Below are 22,243 nucleotides of genomic sequence, written 5' to 3'. Positions count from 1 at the left end.
TCTCAGAGGGCCCAGGGTGCTGTTTTCAGAGGTCCAGGGTGCTGTTCTCAGAGGCCCCAGGGTGCTGTTCTCAGAAGCCCAGGGTGCTGTTCTCAGAGGCCCCAGGGTGCTGTTCTCAGAGGTCCAGGGTGCTGTTCTCAGAGGCCCCAGGGTGCTGTTTTCAGAGGCCCCGGGTGCTGTTCTCAGAGGTCCAGGGTGCTGTTCTCAGAGGCCCCGGGTGCTGTTCTCAGAGGTCCAGGGTGCTGTTCTCAGAGGTCCAGGGTGCTGTTCTCAGAGGCCCCGGGTGCTGTTCTCAGAGGTCCCAGGGTGCTGTTCTCAGAGGTCCTGGGTGCTGTTCTCAGAGGTCCAGGGTGCTGTTCTCAGAGGTCCAGGGTGCTGTTCTCAGAGGTCCAGGGTGCTGTTCTCAGAGGTCCAGGGTGCTGTTCTCAGAGGTCCAGGGTGCTGTTCTCAGAGGCCCCGGGTGCTGTTCTCAGAGGTCCAGGGTGCTGTTCTCAGAGGGTCCAGGGTGCTGTTCTCAGAGGCCCCAGGGTGCTGTTCTCAGAGGCCCCGGGGTGCTGTTTTCAGAGGTCCAGGGTGCTGTTCTCAGAGGCCCCAGGGTGCTGTTCTCAGAGGTCCAGGGTGCTGTTCTCAGAGGCCCCAGGGTGCTGTTCTCAGAGGCTCAAGATGCTGTTAAGGTTGTGGGAGTGGCCCACAAGGTTGTGGGAGTGGCCCACAAGGTTGTGGGAGTGGCCCATATGGTTGCGAGAGTGGTCCATTAAGGTTGTGGGAGTGGCCCATAAGGTTGTGGGAGTGGCCCTTAAGGTTGTGGGAGTGGCCCATAAGGTTGTGGGAGTGGCCCATTACGGTTGTGGGAGTGGCCCATTAGGTTGTTAGAGTGGCCCATTAAGGTTGTGGGAGTGGCCCATTACGGTTGTGGGAGTGGCCCATAAGGTTGTGGGAGTGGCCCATAAGGTTGTGGGAGTGGCCCATAAGGTTGTGGGAGTGGCCCATAAGGTTGTGGAAGTGGCCCATAAGGTTGTGGGAGTGGCCCATTAGGTTGTATGAATGACCCATAAGGTTGTGGGAGTGGCCCACAAAGTTGTGGGAGTGGCCCACAAGGTTGTGGGAGTGGCCCACAAGGTTGTGGGAGTGGCCCACAAGGTTGTGGGAGTGGCCCAGACGATTGTGAGGGTGGTCCGGAGGATGTACGAGGGCGTGGGGAGTATCGGGAAGGACGGAGTCAGGTTACCGTGTTGTTTGTTGTTTCAGAGGCGTTGTCTCCCTCACACATTACGACGCTCGGAGCTGGTGAGTCGACCCGACACTCACTGGCATTTCCCCTCCACGACCCCAACATGCGATGCTATAGAAAATGGGTTGTTCATCTGATACACTGATACAGCTACCACAGACTACGTGAAGGGTTATATATCGTTTGTGTACAGATCTGGGAGCAGGAACTGAGTCACGAGCTCACGCGCACTACATCACTGAATGGACCCGTTATATTAGACCACTTCAGACCCCGTGGCGTAAGGTGCCTGGAACGTTGCAATCACTTTATTGTCTCTCGTGTTCTTGATGATATCCTCATAATTCAACCCGTTCTCGCACTTTCTTATAGTCAATATTGACTTATTAAATACGTGCATATGTGACATACTAAACATACTAGTTTACCTTGAAAAGATTCATAGAAAACACCGACCTTACCTAACCTTCTTAGTATGTTAAGATAAGCATCTTATTGCTTCGTAATTACAATTATTACTTAACCTATACCTATAATAGGTTAAGTAATAATTGTAATTACGAAGCAATAAGATGCTTTTCAAGGTAAACTAGTATGTTTAGTATGTCACATATGCACATATTTAATAAGTCAATATTGACTATACGAAAGTGCGAGAACGGGTTGTATAATTCACCAAGAGTTTGCCAGGGTAGACAATTGATCACGTGGCCCTGTATGACTAACCATCCTGTGTGATGGGGATCTTTGGCATCACGTAGCTGGTTATTCTTCTCTTTTTGCCCCGAGGGGCGAGTTTATTGAGCAGCGGCACTCATCCTGTGAGTGGGCACACCGCCATAGCAGCATGTACAATACTCCCAAATAGGAAGAAAACCCGCTGGGTTGTTCATCCTGTCACTTGTATCCAGTTGCAGAATCTGTGATGAGAGTGACGGACACCGCCTTGACCACTATCTACGTGAATGTGAATACCTGAGAGACATTAGAACTATGTGTAAAATAATAAACCCCACATTGTTTGAGTTAGGAAAACGCCATTTGTCAAATATTGATACTGTTCTTAAATGATTCCTCCATTTTGCACCCGCAAGATAACGTAAGATTTTAAGGGTTGACAGATGTTAATCTTCTAGTTTGAGGAGTTGTATACTTGAGACAGTTAAGCAAGTCCCAGCTGTGTCTGGGTACAAGTGACAGGATGAACAAACCACCGGGTTTTCTTCCTATTGGGAGTAGTTGTACATGCTGCTAAGGCGGTATGCCCACTTACAGGATGAGTGGCGCTGCCCAATAAACTCGCCCCTCGGGGCAAAATTTAAACAAAAATTTAATCCAGACACAGCTGGGACTTGCTTAACTGTCTTAAGTGAACAGCTTATCAAACAAGAAGATTACCATGTGCTAGTTCTTGACACACTCTGTACTCCCTTTTATATAGTCTATGGTAGCTGCACAAATGCAGATGTTCCTAAATGTGTTAATGAAAAAAAATCAGGAGCTAGCTATGTTATTAAGGCCAACAGTTACTCTGGCCTATGTGAAGAGCAGCATAGTTTGTCAAGAGCTAGCTATGCAATACTAGAATTCTCCCTCTTGCAGAATGGTTAGTCATGCTAGAGTGTGTGATCAGTAGCCTGCAATGGCAAATTTTGGGAGCATAATGAGGATATCTTCAAGCAACCCATCCTCGCATACAAAGATCCAAGCTCGTTAATCCAGCCGCCAAACCCCCGGTTATTGAATGAAAATCGGTTTACACACGACTCACAACTGAATGACGTTCGAACACTTCCGGAACATGTGCTTCACTGACGATTTTTTTCGAACAATAACGCTATAAATGCTTCACCCACGTACTACAAATACAAATATTCGCCAACAGAACCTAAACCTCTAACCTAACCTATGCCTATATATGCACATATGCACAATATGCTATTATAATATTAATTTATATCTGAGAAAATTCCCGTTTTGAATGAACAGCATGTCAAAATTTATGAATGCGTCTGTGGGGTCGACCGCTGGATGAAATGGACTTGAGTCGAGGACGGGTTGCTACAAATGCTTCACTCACGTACATCAAATGCAAATAATCGCCAACAGAACCTAAACACCTAACTAACCTAACCTTCGCCTAACTATACATAGAATTTTTATATATAATAATATTAATTTATATATGAGAACAAACCAATTTTTAATACACAGTATGTTAAAATTAATGAATGCGTCTGGGGGAAGACGGCCGCTGCTTTAACCAGCCTAGTGTGAGGACGGGATGGGGAGGGGGGAGGGAAGGACGGCCGCTGCTTTAACCAGCCTAGTGTGAGGACGGGATGGGGAGGGGGGAGGGAGGACGGCCGCTGCTTTAACCAGCCTAATGTGAGGACGGGTTGAATACCGGCAGATCTAAAAGGTATATAATGACTGGACATTCAGTAATGTTGCTCAAATGTTCTACTCGCTTCCAACTTTACCATACACGTACAAATGCGAAAAAGAAAAGTAAGCAACGAACACAAAGAAGGAAAAAAAAGAACCCACCGAAAAGGATAAAAGAAACATAGACACAAAACCGTGTTCATTAATTTCCTAAGTCGGCAAATTGTTGACAATTCGATTTTTAACACTGAAATAAACACGATTTATACCGAGTTAGTTTTTGTTTTGGTGCCTCTCAGAGTCACCTCTAACCCTCGGAGCCCAGAGGGCCAATCAGCACGCCTGCCCACAAGTCAAGAGCCAATCACAATCGAGATTAAACCTTTACAGCTGCGACACGGCGGGAAGTGCAGCAGGAAGCACCGGAAGTGCTCAACCCGCGGTCACCGGCTATTGTTATTGTCACTCTCCAGCCCTCAACGTCCCGTCGCCTCCTAACTATAGTGATCCGCTCACTTTTTTGCTCCCGCTTATTGTTGTTGACCTTTCATAGTCATTTTCCTGCGTTGTGGATAAACTGTTTTGTGATGTTCGGGTTTTATAATAACATGTTTATTACCAGAGGTATAAACGTGTATATATATATATATATATATATAAGAGTTGACGAGCTTCGAAACATTACGATCCAAGATTCTTAGTATTAATGAACAACCTGGTAAACTGTATAATAAATGTAAACCAAGCCTCCATGACTGAGGAAGGATGTACAGGTTTCGTAAGTGATTGTGTAAATGCTCAATGAATCCTGGCACTGGGGTGTTGAAGGTCACTACTCAGGTTGTTACGTAGACTTCTGGCCTTCAGATGGCTTGCGATGGTGGTGACTGGTGGTGCTCGATGGTGCTCAAGGGTGTTTGGTGGTGCTCGATGGTATTCAGTGATGAAAGGTGTTCAAGAGTCCTCTGAGAGTCTGGTCGTGATTAATCTTGTGTTGTGGCGCATGCCAGTGTCCGACGGTGTCTGTCGGAACTCGACTGTGTTCGACGGGTCTCTGGAGATAGCTTGATGACGTCTGGTGGTGCTGATCGACGTCTGGTGGTGCTCGGCAGTATCTGCAAGTTTCGCTAGGATCGGACAGTTAATGTAAACGGCCGACAGTGTCCAGCGATATCTACCGGAATGCTGGAGTATTCGACACCAATCAACTATCCGACACACACCAAACGACACCGTTCGACACTGACCCATCATGATCTGCAGTGTAGAAAATGTATCCGACAGTGTCCATCGGTATACTCAGTGTATCTCGGTGTATCGTACGTGAGTCAGTTCTTAAGAGCCCCTCTACCTGTAAGTGAGGTCTTACGAAGTTGACCTTGAGCTCCTCTATAATGTGCAGCTCTCCTCTTAAAATATGTGCTCACAACACTCGTTTTAACAAATTGAATTTGTTATAAAGAGCTTCAAACATTCTGGAAAATATTATTTTTTGTTTTGTAGAGCTCTCAATGCGTCTCTTACCAGTTCGTAACTGTGGCAGTCACTATCGATTTAATGAGGAAATTAATGAGGCTATGAGGATAAATATGCAGTCATTATGAGTATATATCACATGGAAGGAAGGAGGACAAGGGGCTATTGGCTAGGACGGAGGGAAGGAAAGGTGGTGCCCAACCACTTGGACCATCGGGGATCGAACACCTTCCTGCAAGAATCGAGGCCGTCGTACTACCGACCGGCTCAAGTTCCTGGGTTTACGAGGGTATTGTTGACGGTGGTTTTCGGTGCGGTTGTAATTAACTGGTGCAGAGATGGCTATCAGGGAAGCGAGGGCGGCTATTGTGATGCAGAAGCAGCACCTGTCGGACTCCGATCCTGATAAAAACCATACGGAAATGCCGCCGCCTCTCCGATCATCAGTCCGTAGCTCACCCACGCACCACACAAGCAGTCTGTGGGGCTCCCACAGACCGTTCTCACAGCCGCCGGTGTGACAGTTGCCACGGTAAGGTCCTGGAGGCCGCCGCACCCCGGCCAGGGGTGTGTGCAAGCTGCCTCAGAAAGGTCTTCAGAGCAATGCCTCGCCACTGGAATGCAAGTGGCGACGGAGTGTCCTGTGGGACGTGTCTCACTATATAAAGTCCCACACAAGGCCCTCAGAGCTGCTATTCTCCAGCACTGTACTATATCTCCCATGGGTCGTTCTCAGCGCCAAGCCTCCCCAGTACTGTATAATCTTCCACCCAAAAGCCTCAAAGATGATATCTTTGAGGCTTTTGAGGCTTTGCTATACAGGGTCCCTTTGAGGCGGGACCCTGTATAGCACCAGTACTATACAGGGTCCCGCTTTTCCCAAAGAAGCTTTCTTTTGTTCCGGCATGTATATTTCTTATTCTTGCTGGGAGAGTATTTGAAGACCCGTGGACCTCTGATGTTCTTACATTGTTCTCTGATTGTGCTTCTGACACCTCTACTCTTCACTGGCTCTGTCATGCATTACCTACCATATCGTTGGCTTCATTTTTTGGTTATTTTACTGTGCTAATTTGGGACCTGACCTTTCAGTCAACTTTCCGGAGAGTACATTTTGAGAGCGTAGAGATGGTCTGAATAATTATTCCCAAATCCTTTACATGTTGCTTTCCTACCATTAGTAGATCTGATCGAGTCTTGTGGCCAGTATTTTGTTCAAGGTCTTCGTTTCTTCCATACGTAAGTAAGTACCTAAAATTTATCACTATTAAGCATCATGTTATTTTCCGCTGCCCAATCGAAAACTTTATTAATATCAGCTTGTCGTTCTTCAATATCTTCTACAGAAGTAATTTTCATGCTGACTTTTCAGTTATCCTGCAAAAGACACGAAGCTGCTGTGATTTGTATGTCTGATAAATATGAATAATAAAAAGCAGCGGTACAAGGACTGTGCCCTGAGGTACAGAGCTTGTCTCCGTGATTGGACCTAAGAACGTAAGAATGTAGGTAACTGCAGAAGGCCAATTGGCCCATACGAGGCAGCTCCTATTTATATCCACCCAATCTCATTTATATATATGTCTAACCCGCACTTGAAACAATCGAGGGATCCCACTTCTATTATGTTAAACTTGATTTTAGACTTGAACTTGATTTTGTTTTGTTTGGCTCTTACTCTTTGCATTCTGTTTGGCAGGAAATTTAATAACCATCTTTACTTTACTCTGTTGCTCCTGTTGATCTCATTTTACCATCTTTACTTTACTCTGTTGCTCCTGTTGATCTCATTTTATGGGCTATTACTCCGCGGTCACACTTATCTTGAGGTTATCTTGAGATGATTTCGGGGCTTTTTAGTGTCCCCGCGGCCCGGTCCTCGACCAGGCCTCCACCCCCAGGAAGCAGCCCGTGACAGCTGACTAACTCCCAGGTACCTATTTACTGCTAGGTAACAGGTACTTATCCAGTACTTTTGCAACGTCCGTGTGTTATCCTCTCCTGCATTCTGTTTTTTTTTTTCTAGTGCATCCGCGATTCGGTCACAGTGGTCGAGTAACTGGGAAAGACATTTGATCACACACAGAGATCACACTAACGTGATGCATCAATGATGTTGTTGATGTTGTGTAAAAGCCTGGTTTGTGCCTCGGAGAGGCTACGGGATCCAGTAAGTTCAGTAGAACTTCGGTTTCAACCCTTTTACCCTGTCGTAGCTCAGTCGATTAAGGCAGTGTCTGGGATGCTCCCGGACGCAGGTTCGAATCCTCGTCACGGCCCTTGTGGATTTGTTCAAAGACATTTGATCTTCCCGTTCTACATCGGCGTTGACCTGGGTTGTGAAGGTCATTTTTCTCCATAAAACTGCAGAGCTGACTCCTGATCACTCATTCACGACTTTTATTGTGTGTGATGTTAGTACGATTGGGCTATAATTTTTAGACCAGTCGCTTCTCTACACAAGCTTTTTTTAAAGCTTGTGTAGAGATGTAACAACAACAACAACATGAGTCAAAGAGAACTGGAAACGCCGGTAAATATGATAATATAGATCAATTATACAAGGCACTAAGGTGATAGCTGATACGATTTAGCAGAGGAAAATGTGTGTGTGCGTGTGTGCGTGCGCGTGAGGGGAGAGGAAGGAGGGCGAGGAGCGACCTATGTGCTCTCGTCTCCTTGTGTGGGCCTATATGTCAAGCTTGAGCCCCCCGGGTCCTGTGCCCCCGGGTCCTGTGCCCCCGGGTCCTGTGCCCCCGGGTCCTGTGCCCCCGGGTCCTGTGCCCCCGGGTCCTGTGCACCTGGGTCCTGTGCACCCGTGTCCTGTGCCCTCGGGGTAGAAACGATGGGCACGTTTCTTTCGTCATGATGCCGCTGTTCACCCAGCAGTCAAAAGAGTGGTATCTGGGAGTTCGACAGCTGTTGTGGGCTGCGTCGTGGAAATGTGTGAGTTAGAAAGACGGGGTCCAAGAGCATAGACCTCACTCCTTCAGATATAACTTGACGATTACATGTGCTCTACAAGCCTGTGCAAATCCGGGTATTTAAGACGCACCGGAGAAAGCGCGGGTTCTCAGGCAGTCCAGATAAACCTGCATCCGTTTCCCAACTACTTGTACTGGTCGGCATAGCGTCAGCCTGGCTTCTTTCAGGTCGGCGTTCGATTCCCGATAGTCCAAGTTGTGGGGGGCACCAGTCCTTCCCTTCGTCTTGTCTTCCAATCAGTAGCACAGTCTTAGCGTCTCCTACTAAAAGACCTTTTGTGCCCTCTGTAATCCTTTTTGCGCTACCGCTCACAGGGTGAGTATGGGGTGCACAATAAACTAGCCGCCTCCGGCGGTAACAATCAGATCCTGATAATTATCCTCCCTTCTTACAGCCCGTTAGCGGGGGACAAAGTCTTCCAGAGAGGTTCCTGGGGTGCGTGTACACACGTTCCTGGCCGTGCCCAGGTCCGGTGTAACACAAGCTAGTTCATGTCGGTCACTCCACACCTTCCCCCGGAGCCCCGAGACACAAGTCGAGCGCCTCCCGCAGCCTTCCATCCGGTCATCAGAAGGCTAGTTAATGGCGTCCCTGTGTGTGTGTGTGTGTGTGTGTGTGTGTGTGTGTGTGTGTGTGTGTGTGTACTCATCTATTTGTGCTTGCGGGGGGTTGAGCTTTGGCTCTTTGGTCCCGCCTCTCAACTGTCAATCAACTGGTGTACAGATTCCTGAGCCTACTGGGCTCTATCATATCTACATTTGAAACTGTGTATGGAGTCAGCCTCCACCACATCACTGCCTAATGCATTCCATCCGTTAACTATTCTGACACTGAAAAAGTTCCTTCTAACGTCTCTGTGGCTCATGTGGGGTACTCAGTTTCTACCTGTGTCCCCCTTGTTCGCGTACCACCCGTGTTGAATAGTTTATCATTATTTACGCGGTCGAGTCCCCTGAGGATTTTGTAGGTTGTGATCATGTCTCCCCTTACTCTTAGTCTGTGTGTGTGAGGCTGCGGCAGGAAGGCTGCGGCAGGAGGAAGGGCGTGACCTCCAACACTTCCCCCGGAGCAAGTCACGACTTGGGTGAGTGGCTTACCCTCCCGCCGGCCGGCCCACTGACCACACCATCTTGGTTACCAGCCAGACCTCCTCCGCACCCGTAACATTCCTCCTGAGATGCTCAGAGATAAGTAGCGGTGTAAGATGGGGCAGTTAATGATGGTTTGCTTTGATCATAACGTCATTCAGATATATAACATTGCATTTGGAACTAACTATCAAGGGGAGCATCAAGCCAGTATTGAACAGTATTGAACAGATAATTAATCACTGCATTTGGAATGTTTGATTATCTTTAATATTGCGAAATTGTTATCGTATTCAACGCGTGAACAAAATACAAACACTTTAACGACAACAGAGTTTGGTTACACAAAATTATGTTGTTACAACAAGGTAGAAAACAGTACAAATAACGTTGTTACATTGTTTGCTGTGGAATAATATTTGACACTTGTCACTCAATAGTGACATGGTCTCTACTTGCAAGGTCGGAGTTCGATCACCGATGGTGCAAGTGATTGTGGGCCACCATTCCACCCCTTCCGTCTTTATATATCTCTACAAAGTATAAGCTCAGCTTAACTCTTTCTCCATATAATTATCTTACCTTACCTCCGCTGGAATGCGGCTGCGACGGTCGTCTTGGAAGGACTCAATTTACATGAGATTAAGACTAAGATACAAATATTTCTGGCAATACGGTGATAATGTCAGTGAAATAAATAACGAGTGTAAATTATGTAGTATGATGCACGCCCACACCTTAGATCATTGTGTAGTAGAGTGTCAACTTATTGATAACTATAGAAATAAGGAAATAAGTCGAATTGTACTACATAAGAATTGTACTACATAATAAGGAAATAAGTATTTCATCGACTTGTCTGGATATGTGATAATGGTATGATAGACAGAATACTTAGGAGCTACAAGCACTTTGCCCAAGACTTATATGCTGTGTTTACTACATTAACCTGCTATATAAAATATGATTCTTGTATTGTGATTTGTGGATTTGTACTCAGTATATTCGTGCGCCGCTTGAGGGACCTGACGTAGAGGAGGGTAGAAATAGCCTAAGCTACTCTATCCCCTTTGAGGTGTATTTTATCGTCTCAATAAACTTGAACTTGAATGGTCATGATCTGGGTGAACAGAGGCGAGTCTCTTTCATAGGCAGGCGATGAGTCACAATAACGTGGCTGAAGTATGTTGACCAGACCACACACTAGAAGTTGAAGGGACGACGACGTTTCGGTCGGTCCTGGACCATTCTCAAGTCGAAAACGAAGCGTCGTCGTCCCTTCAACTTCTAGTGTGTGGTCTGGTCAACTCTCTTTCATAGCTCCATGCAAACATCTATGACTCAAGGACATAGGGTTGTATATGCTAATTCCCAGGGTAAGATTAACGGTTTTATCTGCTCTCTCCTTCTCTTTCTCCTGTTCTGATGTAGTGAGCTGCGTCCTTTTTACTGTGTGTGTTGTTTTTTGAAGGGATCCCATTTTCTAATACATTCATTTACAAAAATATATTTTTTCATGGAGGTAGCTTTCAGGATCACCATTCATCAGACTTCCTCGAGATTTCAGTGTGTCCACAATGCCAGTATTAGACTTTCTCAAGACCTCCATTTGTCAGCAACGTAATTATGAGACTTCCTCAAGGCTTTCAGGACTCTACAACGTAATTATGAGACTTCCTCAAGGCTTTCAGGACTCTACAACGTAATTATGAGACTTTCTCAAGGCTTTCAGGACTCTACAACGTAATTATGAGATTTCCTCAAGGCTTTCAGGACTCTACAACGTAATTATGAGACTTCCTCAAGGCTTTCAGGACTCTACAACGTAATTATGAGACTTTCTCAAGGCTTTCAGGTCTCTACAACGTAATTATGAGACTTCCTCAAGGCTTTCAGGAGTTCTCTACTAATTATCAGATTTAGTCGAGGTTTCCAGGAAAGGCCCGAAACTTAATTATGAGTTCGTCGTCGCTTCCAAAAGCCCAGTATTTAATTCTCAAACGTCTCAGAGTCCTTCCAGACGTTCCCAAGTTAGCTATCATGCAGACTTCCTCGTGGCTTCCAGGTCCACACAGTACATTCCAGGGATGATTGTAATGTGCATCACTACTCTTCCTGGTCCCCTGCGAAAGCCTAGAGTTAAGGTTGTTCCAGGAAGCTATATATACCTTCCAGTATTTTCCGAGCGTGTCAGATGCACCTAATTTACAACGATATATATATATATTTGTATGTATTTTCATCATACATTTATTGAAAGACGTGTTCAAGAGGTTCTGCAGTGGAAACGTATGATTTTGTGAATGTAAATACAGTATTGTATTGGGTTGGCGTTGGACTAAATGCATATATGTGTCCCCTGCAAATACAGTAACTTCAGGAAACTTCAGGAATCGGAAAATATCGTCCGAGTTTGAATGTATGCAATAAATCGAAGATAATTTCGGGTTTAAGAGAAATTATAAGTAAACCGATTATGATAATGATATTACAAATTACTATCATTTATGTATAACAAAATTAACAAAAAACAAGTACATATCCAATACAAAAAAATATTAGTAGTACAAATAAAATGAATATTGAAATTTCCTTGAAATCAAACTCTTTTTTTTCCAATCTGTCTCTCCAGTCAACTAACTGTGATGCCACTGGCCTTTGTCTGAGACACTTACAAACCAGTCAGGAAAATTGGATTTCTGACTTGCTGAACGGTCTCCAGTCTGACAGCCAGTCAGATATAGCAACTGACTACCAACTCAGCCAATCAGCAAGTTACCCAGGTAACAATTCACGCACCAGCCAATCAGTCAGTCAATCAGTCAACCAGTTCGGCAACCAGGCAGCGATTCACCCCCGCTATCTCAACCAATCAGCAAGCCAGTCAACCAATCAGCCAGTCCGACCGACCGACAGCCAGGCAGCAGTTCACCCACCAACCCAACCACTTAGCTGCGCCTGCCAACCAGGTAGATCCATTCACACAATCAACCTTCCTAGCTATCGACCCTCTCAACCATCCACCGGCCCCAGCGACCCACAACCTTACCACCCAGCCATGTAACAGTTCATCTGCCGCCCCAGCTATTCACCCTATCCCAGCTTTCTAAACATCCACCCAGCTATATCCACATACAACCCGCTTCATATCCATTAGCCCAGCTATCAAAACACCCACACACAGCTATCAAAACACCCACACACAGCTATCAAAACACCCACACCCAGCTATCAAAACACCCACACACAGCTATCAAAACACCCACACACAGCTATCAAAACACCCACACACAGCTATCAAAACACCCGCACACAGCTATCAGAACACCCACACCACAGCTATCAAAACACCCACACCACAGCTATCAAAACACCCACCCAGCTATCAAAACACCCACACACAGCTATCAAAACACCCACACCACAGCTATCAAAACACCCACCCAGCTATGAAAACACCCACCCAGCTATGAAAACACCCACCCAGCTATCAAAACACCCACACCACAGCTATCAAAACACCCACCCAGCTATCAAAACACCCACACACAGCTATCAAAACACCCACACCACAGCTATCAAAACACCCACCCCAGCTATCAAAACACCCACCCCAGCTATCAAAACACCCACACACAGCTATCAAAACACCCACACCACAGCTATCAAAACACCCACCCCAGCTATCAAAACACCCACCCCAGCTATCAAAACACCCACACCACAGCTATCAAAACACCCACACCACAGCTATCAAAACACCCACACCACAGCTATCAAAACACCCACACCACAGCTATCAAAACACCCACCCCAGCTATCAAAACACCCACACCACAGCTATCAAAACACCCACCCCAGCTATCAAAACACCCACCACAGCTATGAAAACACCCACCCAGCTATCAAAACACCCACACCACAGCTATCAAAACACCCACCCCAGCTATCAAAACACCCACACCACAGCTATCAAAACACCCACACCACAGCTATCAAAACACCCACCCCAGCTATCAAAACACCCACACCACAGCTATCAAAACACCCACACCACAGCTATCAAAACACCCACCCCAGCTATCAAAACACCCACACCACAGCTATCAAAACACCCACCCAGCTATGAAAACACCCACCCAGCTATCAAAACACCCACACACAGCTATCAAAACACCCACACCACAGCTATCAAAACACCCACCCAGCTATGAAAACACCCACCCAGCTATCAAAACACCCACACACAGCTATCAAAACACCCACCCCTAGGTACCCCCACACACACACACAACCCGCTTCCTATCCAGTCACCCAGCTACCCAAACATACCTCCAGCTCCCCGATCCATTAGCCACCAGCCCGGCCGCCAATTAACTCGCCAACGGACTGCGATCCAGGAATCCCGGACCACTCGCTACCAGCGCCTCCCCCAGGACCACGGTGGCAGCCGTGACCACTGACTGACACCGCGAGAAGGGTCTAAGATCTGAAAAAAGTATGCATCTCCATACGTTATCATTACTCTTATAAACAAACTCAACCCAACCGCACCTAGCCTAAGGCGACCGAACATAGCCTAAGGCGACCGAACATAGCCTAAGGCGACCGAACATAGCCTAAGGCGACCGAACATAGCCTAATCTGATTAATTTTAATATATTTGGTGAGGATGAGGTGTGTGAGACATCACTCTGGCGTCAAAAATGTTCTTGCCGGTACAGGTTTTGGACCCTACTGGGTCGGAGACGTCATATTTGAAAGTTTGGGTGGAGAGACATCACTTGGCGACCCCGAGGTGTGCCGGGACGCAGGAGGAAGCAGCGTAATTAGAGGTATGCGGGCGAGCTCCGGCGTGCTGAGAATATCATGCCCAGTGGGTGTGTGGGAGCTGCTTTATGTTTGTGGCAGCGGGCTTTTGTGTGTCTGTGAGGAAATTATCATACCGGTAACACTTGACAAACAATGTGAGAAATTGATGAGGTCATGGTAAGGGATCGAACTCTCAGTCTTGATCGAGCTCCCAAGACACCCCCCCCTCCCACTCACACACACTATCGACTAGTAGTACTTCTCAGGTGAGGTACTATTGGGTTCATCGTGGTCACATCAGTGGTACGTGTACCTGGAGAGTCAAGAGACTCTGGTTCGATCCCATTTTACTGCCTCAGTATCCAGCCCGTCCTCCAAACAAAGACCCAAAAGTGATTCCATCCACCCACCAAACCCCCTGGTGTTTATGAATAGAAAATGGTTTACACACGACTCACAACTGATGACTGTTCGAACACTTCCAGAACAAGTGTTTCACTCACGAATTTTGTTCTAACCACAACGCTATAAATGCTTCACCCACGTACTAAAAATACAAATAATCGCCAACAGAACCTAAACACCTAACCTAACCTACCCCTATATATGCACAATATACTAATATATTATAATATTAATTTATATTTGAGAAAATTCCCATTTTGAATTAACAGCATGTAAAAAATTTTGAATGCGTCTGTGGGGTCGACCGCTGGATGTAATGGACTTGAGTCGAGGACGGGTTGCAGTATCTCCTCGTAGGCGTTCTTGTGACTGTTGCAATAATAACGTTTCTTGGCAATGGAGAAAAAAGGAGTTTGGGGGGTAATTTTGCTACGATTGTCATCTGGTAATTGCCTCTACAAGGAATCGGGTAATTTTGTGGTTGTCTTGCATAGTTGTACATCACTTTATACCCTTCAGATATCCACCACGCTGTCGAATTATCTTTTCTTTTTTTTACATTGATTTGGGTTAAAGTACAGGAGAGATACCTGCTACTGATGATTGTATCTTGTTTGTTCATAGCCTCCTGTAATTTTGCTCATAGCTAGCTGTAGTTTGTTCATAGCTTGCTGTAGTTTGTTCATAGCTTGCTGTAGTTTGTTCATAGCTTGCTGTAGTTTGTTCATAGCTTGCTGTAGTTTGTTCATAGCTTGCTGTAGTTTGTTCATAGCTTGCTGTAGTTTGTTCATAGCTTGCTGTAGTTTGTTCATAGCTTGCTGTAGTTTGTTCATAGCTTGCTGTAGTTTGTTCATAGCTATGTTGAAGTTATCTTGAGATGATTTCGGGGCTTAGCGTCCCCGTGGCCCGGTCCTCGACCAGGCCTCTTTTTTGTTACCCCCCCCCCCCAGGAAGCAGCTTTAGCAGCTGTCTAACTCCCAGGTACCTATTTACTGATAGATGAACAGGTGCATCAGGGTGAAAGAAACATTTTCCCCATTTGTCTCCGCCTCCACCGGGGATCGAACCCGGAACCTCAGGACTACGAATCCGAAGCGCTGTCCACTTAGCTGTGAGGCGCCCTCACAGCTGGGTGGACAGCTTGCTGTAGTTTGTTCATAGCTACCTTGAAGTGTTTCCGGGGCTTAGCGTCCCCGCGGCCCGGTCGTCGACCAGGCCTCCTCGTTGCTGGACTGGTCAACCAGGCTGTTTGACGCGGCTGCTCGTAGCCTGACGTATGAATTACAGCCTGGTTGATCAAGTATCCTTTGGAGGTGCTTATCCAGTTCTCTCTTGAACACTGTGAGGGGTCTGCCAGTTATGTCCCTTATGTGTAGTGGAAGCGTGTTGAACAGTCTCGGGCCTCTGATGTTGATAGAGTTCTGTCTCTCAGAGTACCTGTTGCACCTTTACTTTTCAATGGGGGTATTCTGCACATCCTGCCATGCCTCCTGGTCTCATGTGATGTTACTTTTGTGTGCAGGTTTGGGACCAGCCCCTTTAATATTTTCCACGCATAAATTATTATGTATCTCCCCCGCCTGCGCTCAAGAGAATACAGATTTAGGCTCTTTAGTCGGTCCCAGTAGTTTAGATGTTTTACTGAGTGGATTCTAGCAGTAAATTATCTCTGGACGGTCTCCAGGTTAGTGTAATAACCCGAACTGCTCTTCCCTTACCCTCCCCTCAATACCGCAACTTAACACTGCTTGCAGAACCACTGTGACCTCTCACTGAACTGCAGCTAAATTAACTCTGAAGTATTAAATGAGGGGGGAAGCAACAACTGGAGGATCACTTTTTCCAGCTTTGAAAGAGGCTGTCATTGTACGGAAGTATGCCACTCTAGAGAGCATTAGCGGCTTGAAAAAGTATCATCATCGGTATAGCATTTCTAGTGTGTAAGGGTCTTGTTATCCAACCTGTCATTTTTCATGCAGTTGTGACGGCTACTTTTATTGTGTTCTTTGAAGGTAAGGTCTTCCGACATGAGTACACCCAGATCCTTTACATTGCCTTTTCGTTCTATGTTATGATTTGACTGAGTTTTGTACGTGGTTCCCGTTTTATATTTTCATTTTTTCCGTAGCGCATGAGCTGGAACTTATCTTCGTTAAACATCATATTATTTTCTGTATCCCATAGAAAGACCTGATTTACGTCTGATTGGAGGTTTGCCGTGTCCTCTATGTTGTCTACTCTCATAAAAATCCTAGTGTCATCTGCAAAGAATGATACAGTACTATGGCTTGAGTCCTTGTCTATGTCCGATATGAGGATGAGAAAAAGTACTGGAGCAAGAACAGTACCCTGGGGGACTGAGCTCTTCACGGTTGATGGACCGGATTTTATTTTATTGAATATTACACATTAGGTTCTATTAGTCAGGAAATTGTAGATCCATCCCGCCAAACACGCAGCGAAACTACGACGTTGGTACAACGTTCGAACAAGTTTTAACACCTCCCTAACCAGTTATAACAACCAATATAGCAAGTTGTAACAACGTTCTAATACGTCATAGACATGTTAAGCCAAGATGTAACAACTTTATTACAAGTTGTAACAAGCGGAAAATAGAGATAGTTTCGGTTTGTGTTTCCAGGGATCTGCCTATTTTTCCGGTAATTCCTTTTGAACGCATCTTATGTGTAATAACTAAATGGTCACATTTGTCAAAGGCTTAGCTTGCTGTTGTTTGTTCATAGCTTGCTGTAGTTTGTTCATAGCTTGCTGTAGTTTCTTCGTAGCTTGCTGTAGTTTGTTCATAGCTTGCTGTTGTTTGTTCATAGCTTGCTGTTGTTTGTTCATAGCTTGCTGTTGTTTGTTCATAGCTTGCTGTAGTTTGTTCATAGCTTGCTGTTGTTTGTTCATAGCTTGCTGTTGTTTGTTCATAGCTTGCTGTAGTTTCTTCGTAGCTTGCTGTAGTTTGTTTATAGCTTGCTGTTGTTTGTTCATAGCTTGCTGTAGTTTCTTCGTAGCTTGCTGTTGTTTGTTCATAGCTTGCTGTAGTTTCTTCGTAGCTTGCTGTTGTTTGTTCATAGCTTGCTGTAGTTTCTTCGTAGCTTGCTGTTGTTTGTTCATAGCTTGCTGTTGTTTGTTCATAGCTTGCTGTAGTTTGTTCATAGCTTGCTGTAGTTTGTTCATAGCTTGCTGTTGTTTGTTCATAGCTTGCTGTTGTTTGTTCATAGCTTGCTACAGTTCAAATGTGATGACCTTCCGTGCTCCGGAAGGTGAACACAGCAAGGATGGAGTCCCCGAGGTCCTGAGGGAAGACGAGTAAGGGCGAAGGTTTGACGAGAGAGACGGTGACAGAGGTAAAAATATTTTAATAGAAAGTTATGGGATAAGATTGATTAGGTTAGGCTAGATTAGCATAAAATAAGATAGGCTAGGTTCGTTAAGATTAAGGATAGGCTATCTTGGGGTTAGATTAGGTTAGGCTATGTTACGTTAGCTTAGGTCAATCTATGTTAGGTTAGGTTTGGTGAGGTATACGAACGAAGCATTTAGCAAGAAGGCGAATCTTTGTAGATATTTGACAAGCAACCGGCTTCCTGTCACCGTCAAGGCCGCGAGAGAGAGAGAGAGAGAGAGAGAGAGAGAGAGAGAGAGAGAGAGAGAGAGAGAGAGAGAGAGAGAGAGAGAAAGTAACTGACACATGCAGGTATATTCAGATATACTGCCCTTATGAGAGGCTAGAAGCCTTAATAACTAGTACAGCAGGGAAGGTTTTTCTTTTCTCAAGACCTAACTTCTGCATGAAGAAATAAACAATCACACAGCAGCACTAGTCACACAGCAGCACCAGTCACACAGCAGGAGCAGTGTATGAAAGAGAGAGTCTGATTGATCAGACCACCAACCAGGAGGCCTGCTCCGTGACCGGGCCCCCCGGAAACGTTGATCCTCGGAAACAAGGAAAGTGCATAACCGCAAGGTAACGAACCCGCCTCAACGACGCTCCAGCCTCCACGCTCTCAGTAAGTGTCCCGAAAGGGAAACTGACGAAAAGTAATGAGAAATAGTCACCTCGGCCCCACCTGTTGGCAGGGACTCGCTTCCGACACCCACGCAGCCGTCACCTGTCGACACAAACTCGCTTCTGACGCCCACACGCTGTCACCTGTCGACACAAACTCGCTTCCGACGCCCACACGCTGTCACCTGTCGACACAAACTCGCTTCCGACGCCCACACGCTGTCACCTGTCGACACAAACTCGCTTCTGACGCCCACACGCTGTCACCTGTCGACACAAACTCGCTTCTGACGCCCACACGCTGTCACCTGTCGACACAAACTCGCTTCTGACGCCCACACGCCGTCACCTGTCAACAGAGGCCCGCTGCCGTCACCTACGCGCTGTCACTTATCGACACAAACTCGCTTCCGACGCCCACGCACTGTCACCTGTCCATAGAGGCCCGCTCCCATCCCCCACGCGCTGTCACCTGTCGACAGAGGCCCGCTCCCATCCCCCACGCGCTGTCACCTGTCGACAGAGGCCCGCTCCCACCCCCCACACGCTGTCACCTGTCGACAGAGGCCCGCTCCCACCCACCACGCGCCGTCACCTGTCGACAGAGGCCCGCTCCCATCCCCCACGCGCTGTCACCTGTCGACAGAGGCCCGCTCCCATCCCCCACGCGCTGTCACCTATCGACAGAGGCCCGCTCCTATCCCCCACACACTGTCACCTGTCGACAGAGGCCCGCTCCCATCCCCCACGCGCCGTCACCTGTCGACAGAGGCCCGCTCCCATCCCCCACGCGCTGTCACCTGTCGACAGAGGCCCGCTCCCATCACCCACGCGCCGTCACCTGTCGACAGAGGCCCGCTCCCACCCCCCACGCGCTGTCACCTGTCGACAGAGGCCCGCTCCCATCCCCCCACGCGCTGTCACCTGTCGACAGAGGCCCTGCTCCCATCCCCCACGCGCTGTCATCTGTCGACAGAGGCCCGCTCCCGTCACCCACGTGTCGTCGAAGCCTGCTGAGCCGCACGTGCATAACAACGCTCGGAAGATCACATTAAGATTCTCCAGCGGGACTTAAAGAGGTCGGGCAAGACGATTGGTTAGCGGGCGGCGGTGGCAAGTCGTTAGGGACCAATTAGGCTGTCCTTAAGCCGTGTTTGAGCGCTCATTTGGTGCTTGGTCACAGTGATGAACCATAGAGGGATAAATTAGCGTATCCACTTACGAAATCAGTACATCTTTCAACCAACATGACGGCTTTGTTTAATGAAACAGTTAAACGAGCTCCGAAGGACCGTACGAGGTTGTTTATAACTATAACAACCTTGGGTTGTGATGTTTCCAAGGCTCGTACACTTTTTGTTATAAGTAAATAAAGCTCATATGATTGTTGGAAGATGTACTGGTTTCGTAAATGCTTGATAAATCCTGGCTTCAGCAAAGAAAGTGGAAGGGGGGGGGGCTTAGGGTAGTAAGCCCTAAATGCATGAAACATGCTGAGCTAAGTATACCAAGGCAGTTAAGCCAGGCAATCTAATTAAGCCAGATAAGCCGCATAATCAAGGTAGGTAAATTAAATCAGCTGAGACGTCCAATCCAGGTAAGCTAATTTAATCAGGAAAGATGATTAGGCCAGGTACGCTATTAAAGGCAGGTACGTAAGCCAGGTATGACAATTAAGCCAGGTAAGACAATTAAGCCAGGTATGACAATTAAGCCAGGTAAGACAATTAAGCCAGGTATGACAAGCCAGGTATGACAATTAAGCCAGGTATGACAAGCCAGGTATGACAATAGCCAGGTAAGACCATTATTTGCAGTAAGCCATTAAGCACGGTAAACTAATTAAGCCAGTTAACCACAATAGGCAGATGCATTTACTAAGCCAGATGACTGAATGTGTATTAAAGCCATCCACTTCAGATAAACCGATAAAAAACTACCTGATCGAATCTAGCTATATATGTTCTTATTAAGTCACATAGGTAAGCTATTAAGACATTAAGTGTGTTGATTAAGCCTTTTTTGTGAGTCAATTAAGGCATTAATGTGTGCTTAATAAACCATTATCTATGTCAATCAAACCATTATCAACAAGTAGTTAAGTAATTAAGTCTGCTAATTAAGCCTTTATCTAAGATAATAAAGTCATTAAGTCTGCTAATTAAACCCTTACAGTACACTAAATAAACCACTAATATATACTAATTAATAATTAATTAATCCAGGTAATCAAACGGTAATCCAGGTCATGGAACGAGGTGGGCAAAGTGAAAAGCCAGCTGATGAAAACGGGTAAGCCAGATATGTGTTGATATAGTTATATAGTTAGTGTTTATATATGTATAGTTAGTCAGATATGAGTTTATATATCAATAGTTAGGACCGTCATTGTTCACCTATCCAGTGTGGTTCTTCCCCTTTGTAAGACGAACCAGCACATCTGTATCCGACCCGCCCTCAGGCCAAGTCCATTCCATCCAGCGGTCGACCCCAAGAGACGCATTCATCAATGTTAACATGCTGCTCATTCGAAATAGGAACTTTCTCATATGTAAATTAATATTATTATATATTAGCATATTGTGCATATTTAGCCATGGGTTAGGTTAGGTGTTTAGGTTCTGTTGGTGATTATTTGTATTTGTAGTACGTGGGTGAAGCATTTATAGCGTTGTGATTCGAACAAAATTCGTCAGTGAAGCACTTGTTCCGGATATGTTCGAACTTCAGCAGTTGTGAGTCGTGTGTAAATCGCCTTTCATTCATAAACAGGTGGTTTGGCGGGTGCATGGAATCACTTTTGGATCTTTGTTTGGAGGACGGGCTGTTGGAGGACGGCTGAATGAACTTGAGTCGAGGACGGGTTGTCGTTCGAACACTTCCAGAACAATTGCTTCACTGACGAATTTTGTTCGAACCACAACGCTGTAAATGCTTCACCCACGTATTCAAATAGAAATAATCGCCAACAGAACCTAAACACCTAACCTAACCTATGCCTATATATGCCCATTATGCTAATATATTATAACATTAATTTATATTTGAGAAAATTCCCGTTTTTAATTAACAGCATGTAAAAAATTATGAATACGTCAGTGGGGTCGACCGCTGAATGTAATGGACTTGAGTCGAAAACGGGTTGGTGAGTCGTGTGTAAACGGTTTTCATTCATAAACAGGGGGTTTGGCGGGTGCATGGAATGACCTTTTGCCTTTGTTTATGAGGACGGGCTGCTGCTGTATTGGGGTTGCCCTAGTATAACGAACCAGCACCCCTTCATTTATGAGATATGTTCCAGAGATCAAAGATTGCCGCAGCATCTCGAGCTTGTCTTTGAACCTCCTGACTCCATTACCGAACCGTCAATAAAGAAAAACGCATCACTCGTTCACTTAATATCGAACCTCACGAACCAATAAAACTTAACCACTGTTCCTACTGTACCATTAATTAAGTTAATTAACTATAATGGTACAATAAAAATGGTTTTCACCTTTTACTGAGTGGCTGTTTTGGTAAGTCAGTAGTGAGATATAAGGAGACGAAGCATTGCGAAATCTAGTGTTCACAGCTGGGAGTCGAAGGCGGTTTTGAACGAGCACAATCAAACAATCCCTCCCTCACCAGTCTCCCGAAAGAGCTAATTTCTAATTGGGTATATAACCCTTGCAGGCCAGCGTGTTATTGGACGCGTTCCAGACCCCAACATTCAGTTCTCATTGGTTGACTCAGGTGGTGGGGGGGGGGGGGGGAGGAGGACGCCTGATTGGCCAGCTGTTTCCAGGAAGTCAAGGTATGCAAGAGGTTTATTATTCGTTCCTTAAGCCCCTCTTG

General features: G+C 46.1%; 1 protein-coding gene across 1 annotated transcript; it reads right to left on the bottom strand.

Annotated features, from left to right (window-relative positions):
* Window positions 1-17,082: 17,082 nt before the first annotated feature.
* Window positions 17,083-17,613, bottom strand: LOC123761071 (golgin subfamily A member 6-like protein 7). The gene has a single exon (XM_045746982.1). It carries the CDS (start codon window positions 17,611-17,613, stop codon window positions 17,083-17,085), a length of 531 nt encoding a protein of 176 aa, XP_045602938.1.
* Window positions 17,614-22,243: the final 4,630 nt, after the last annotated feature.

The sequence above is a fragment of the Procambarus clarkii genome, chromosome 22, assembly GCF_040958095.1.
Source record: "Procambarus clarkii isolate CNS0578487 chromosome 22, FALCON_Pclarkii_2.0, whole genome shotgun sequence".
In the NCBI taxonomy this organism is placed as follows: domain Eukaryota; kingdom Metazoa; phylum Arthropoda; class Malacostraca; order Decapoda; family Cambaridae; genus Procambarus; species Procambarus clarkii.
This window is presented reverse-complemented; position numbering and strand designations above follow the sequence as displayed.

Coding starts and splice junctions, on each gene's coding strand:
- LOC123761071 (XM_045746982.1), bottom strand. CDS start 17,613: ATGAACAAACAACAGCAAGCTATGAACAAACAACAGCAAGCTATGAAC.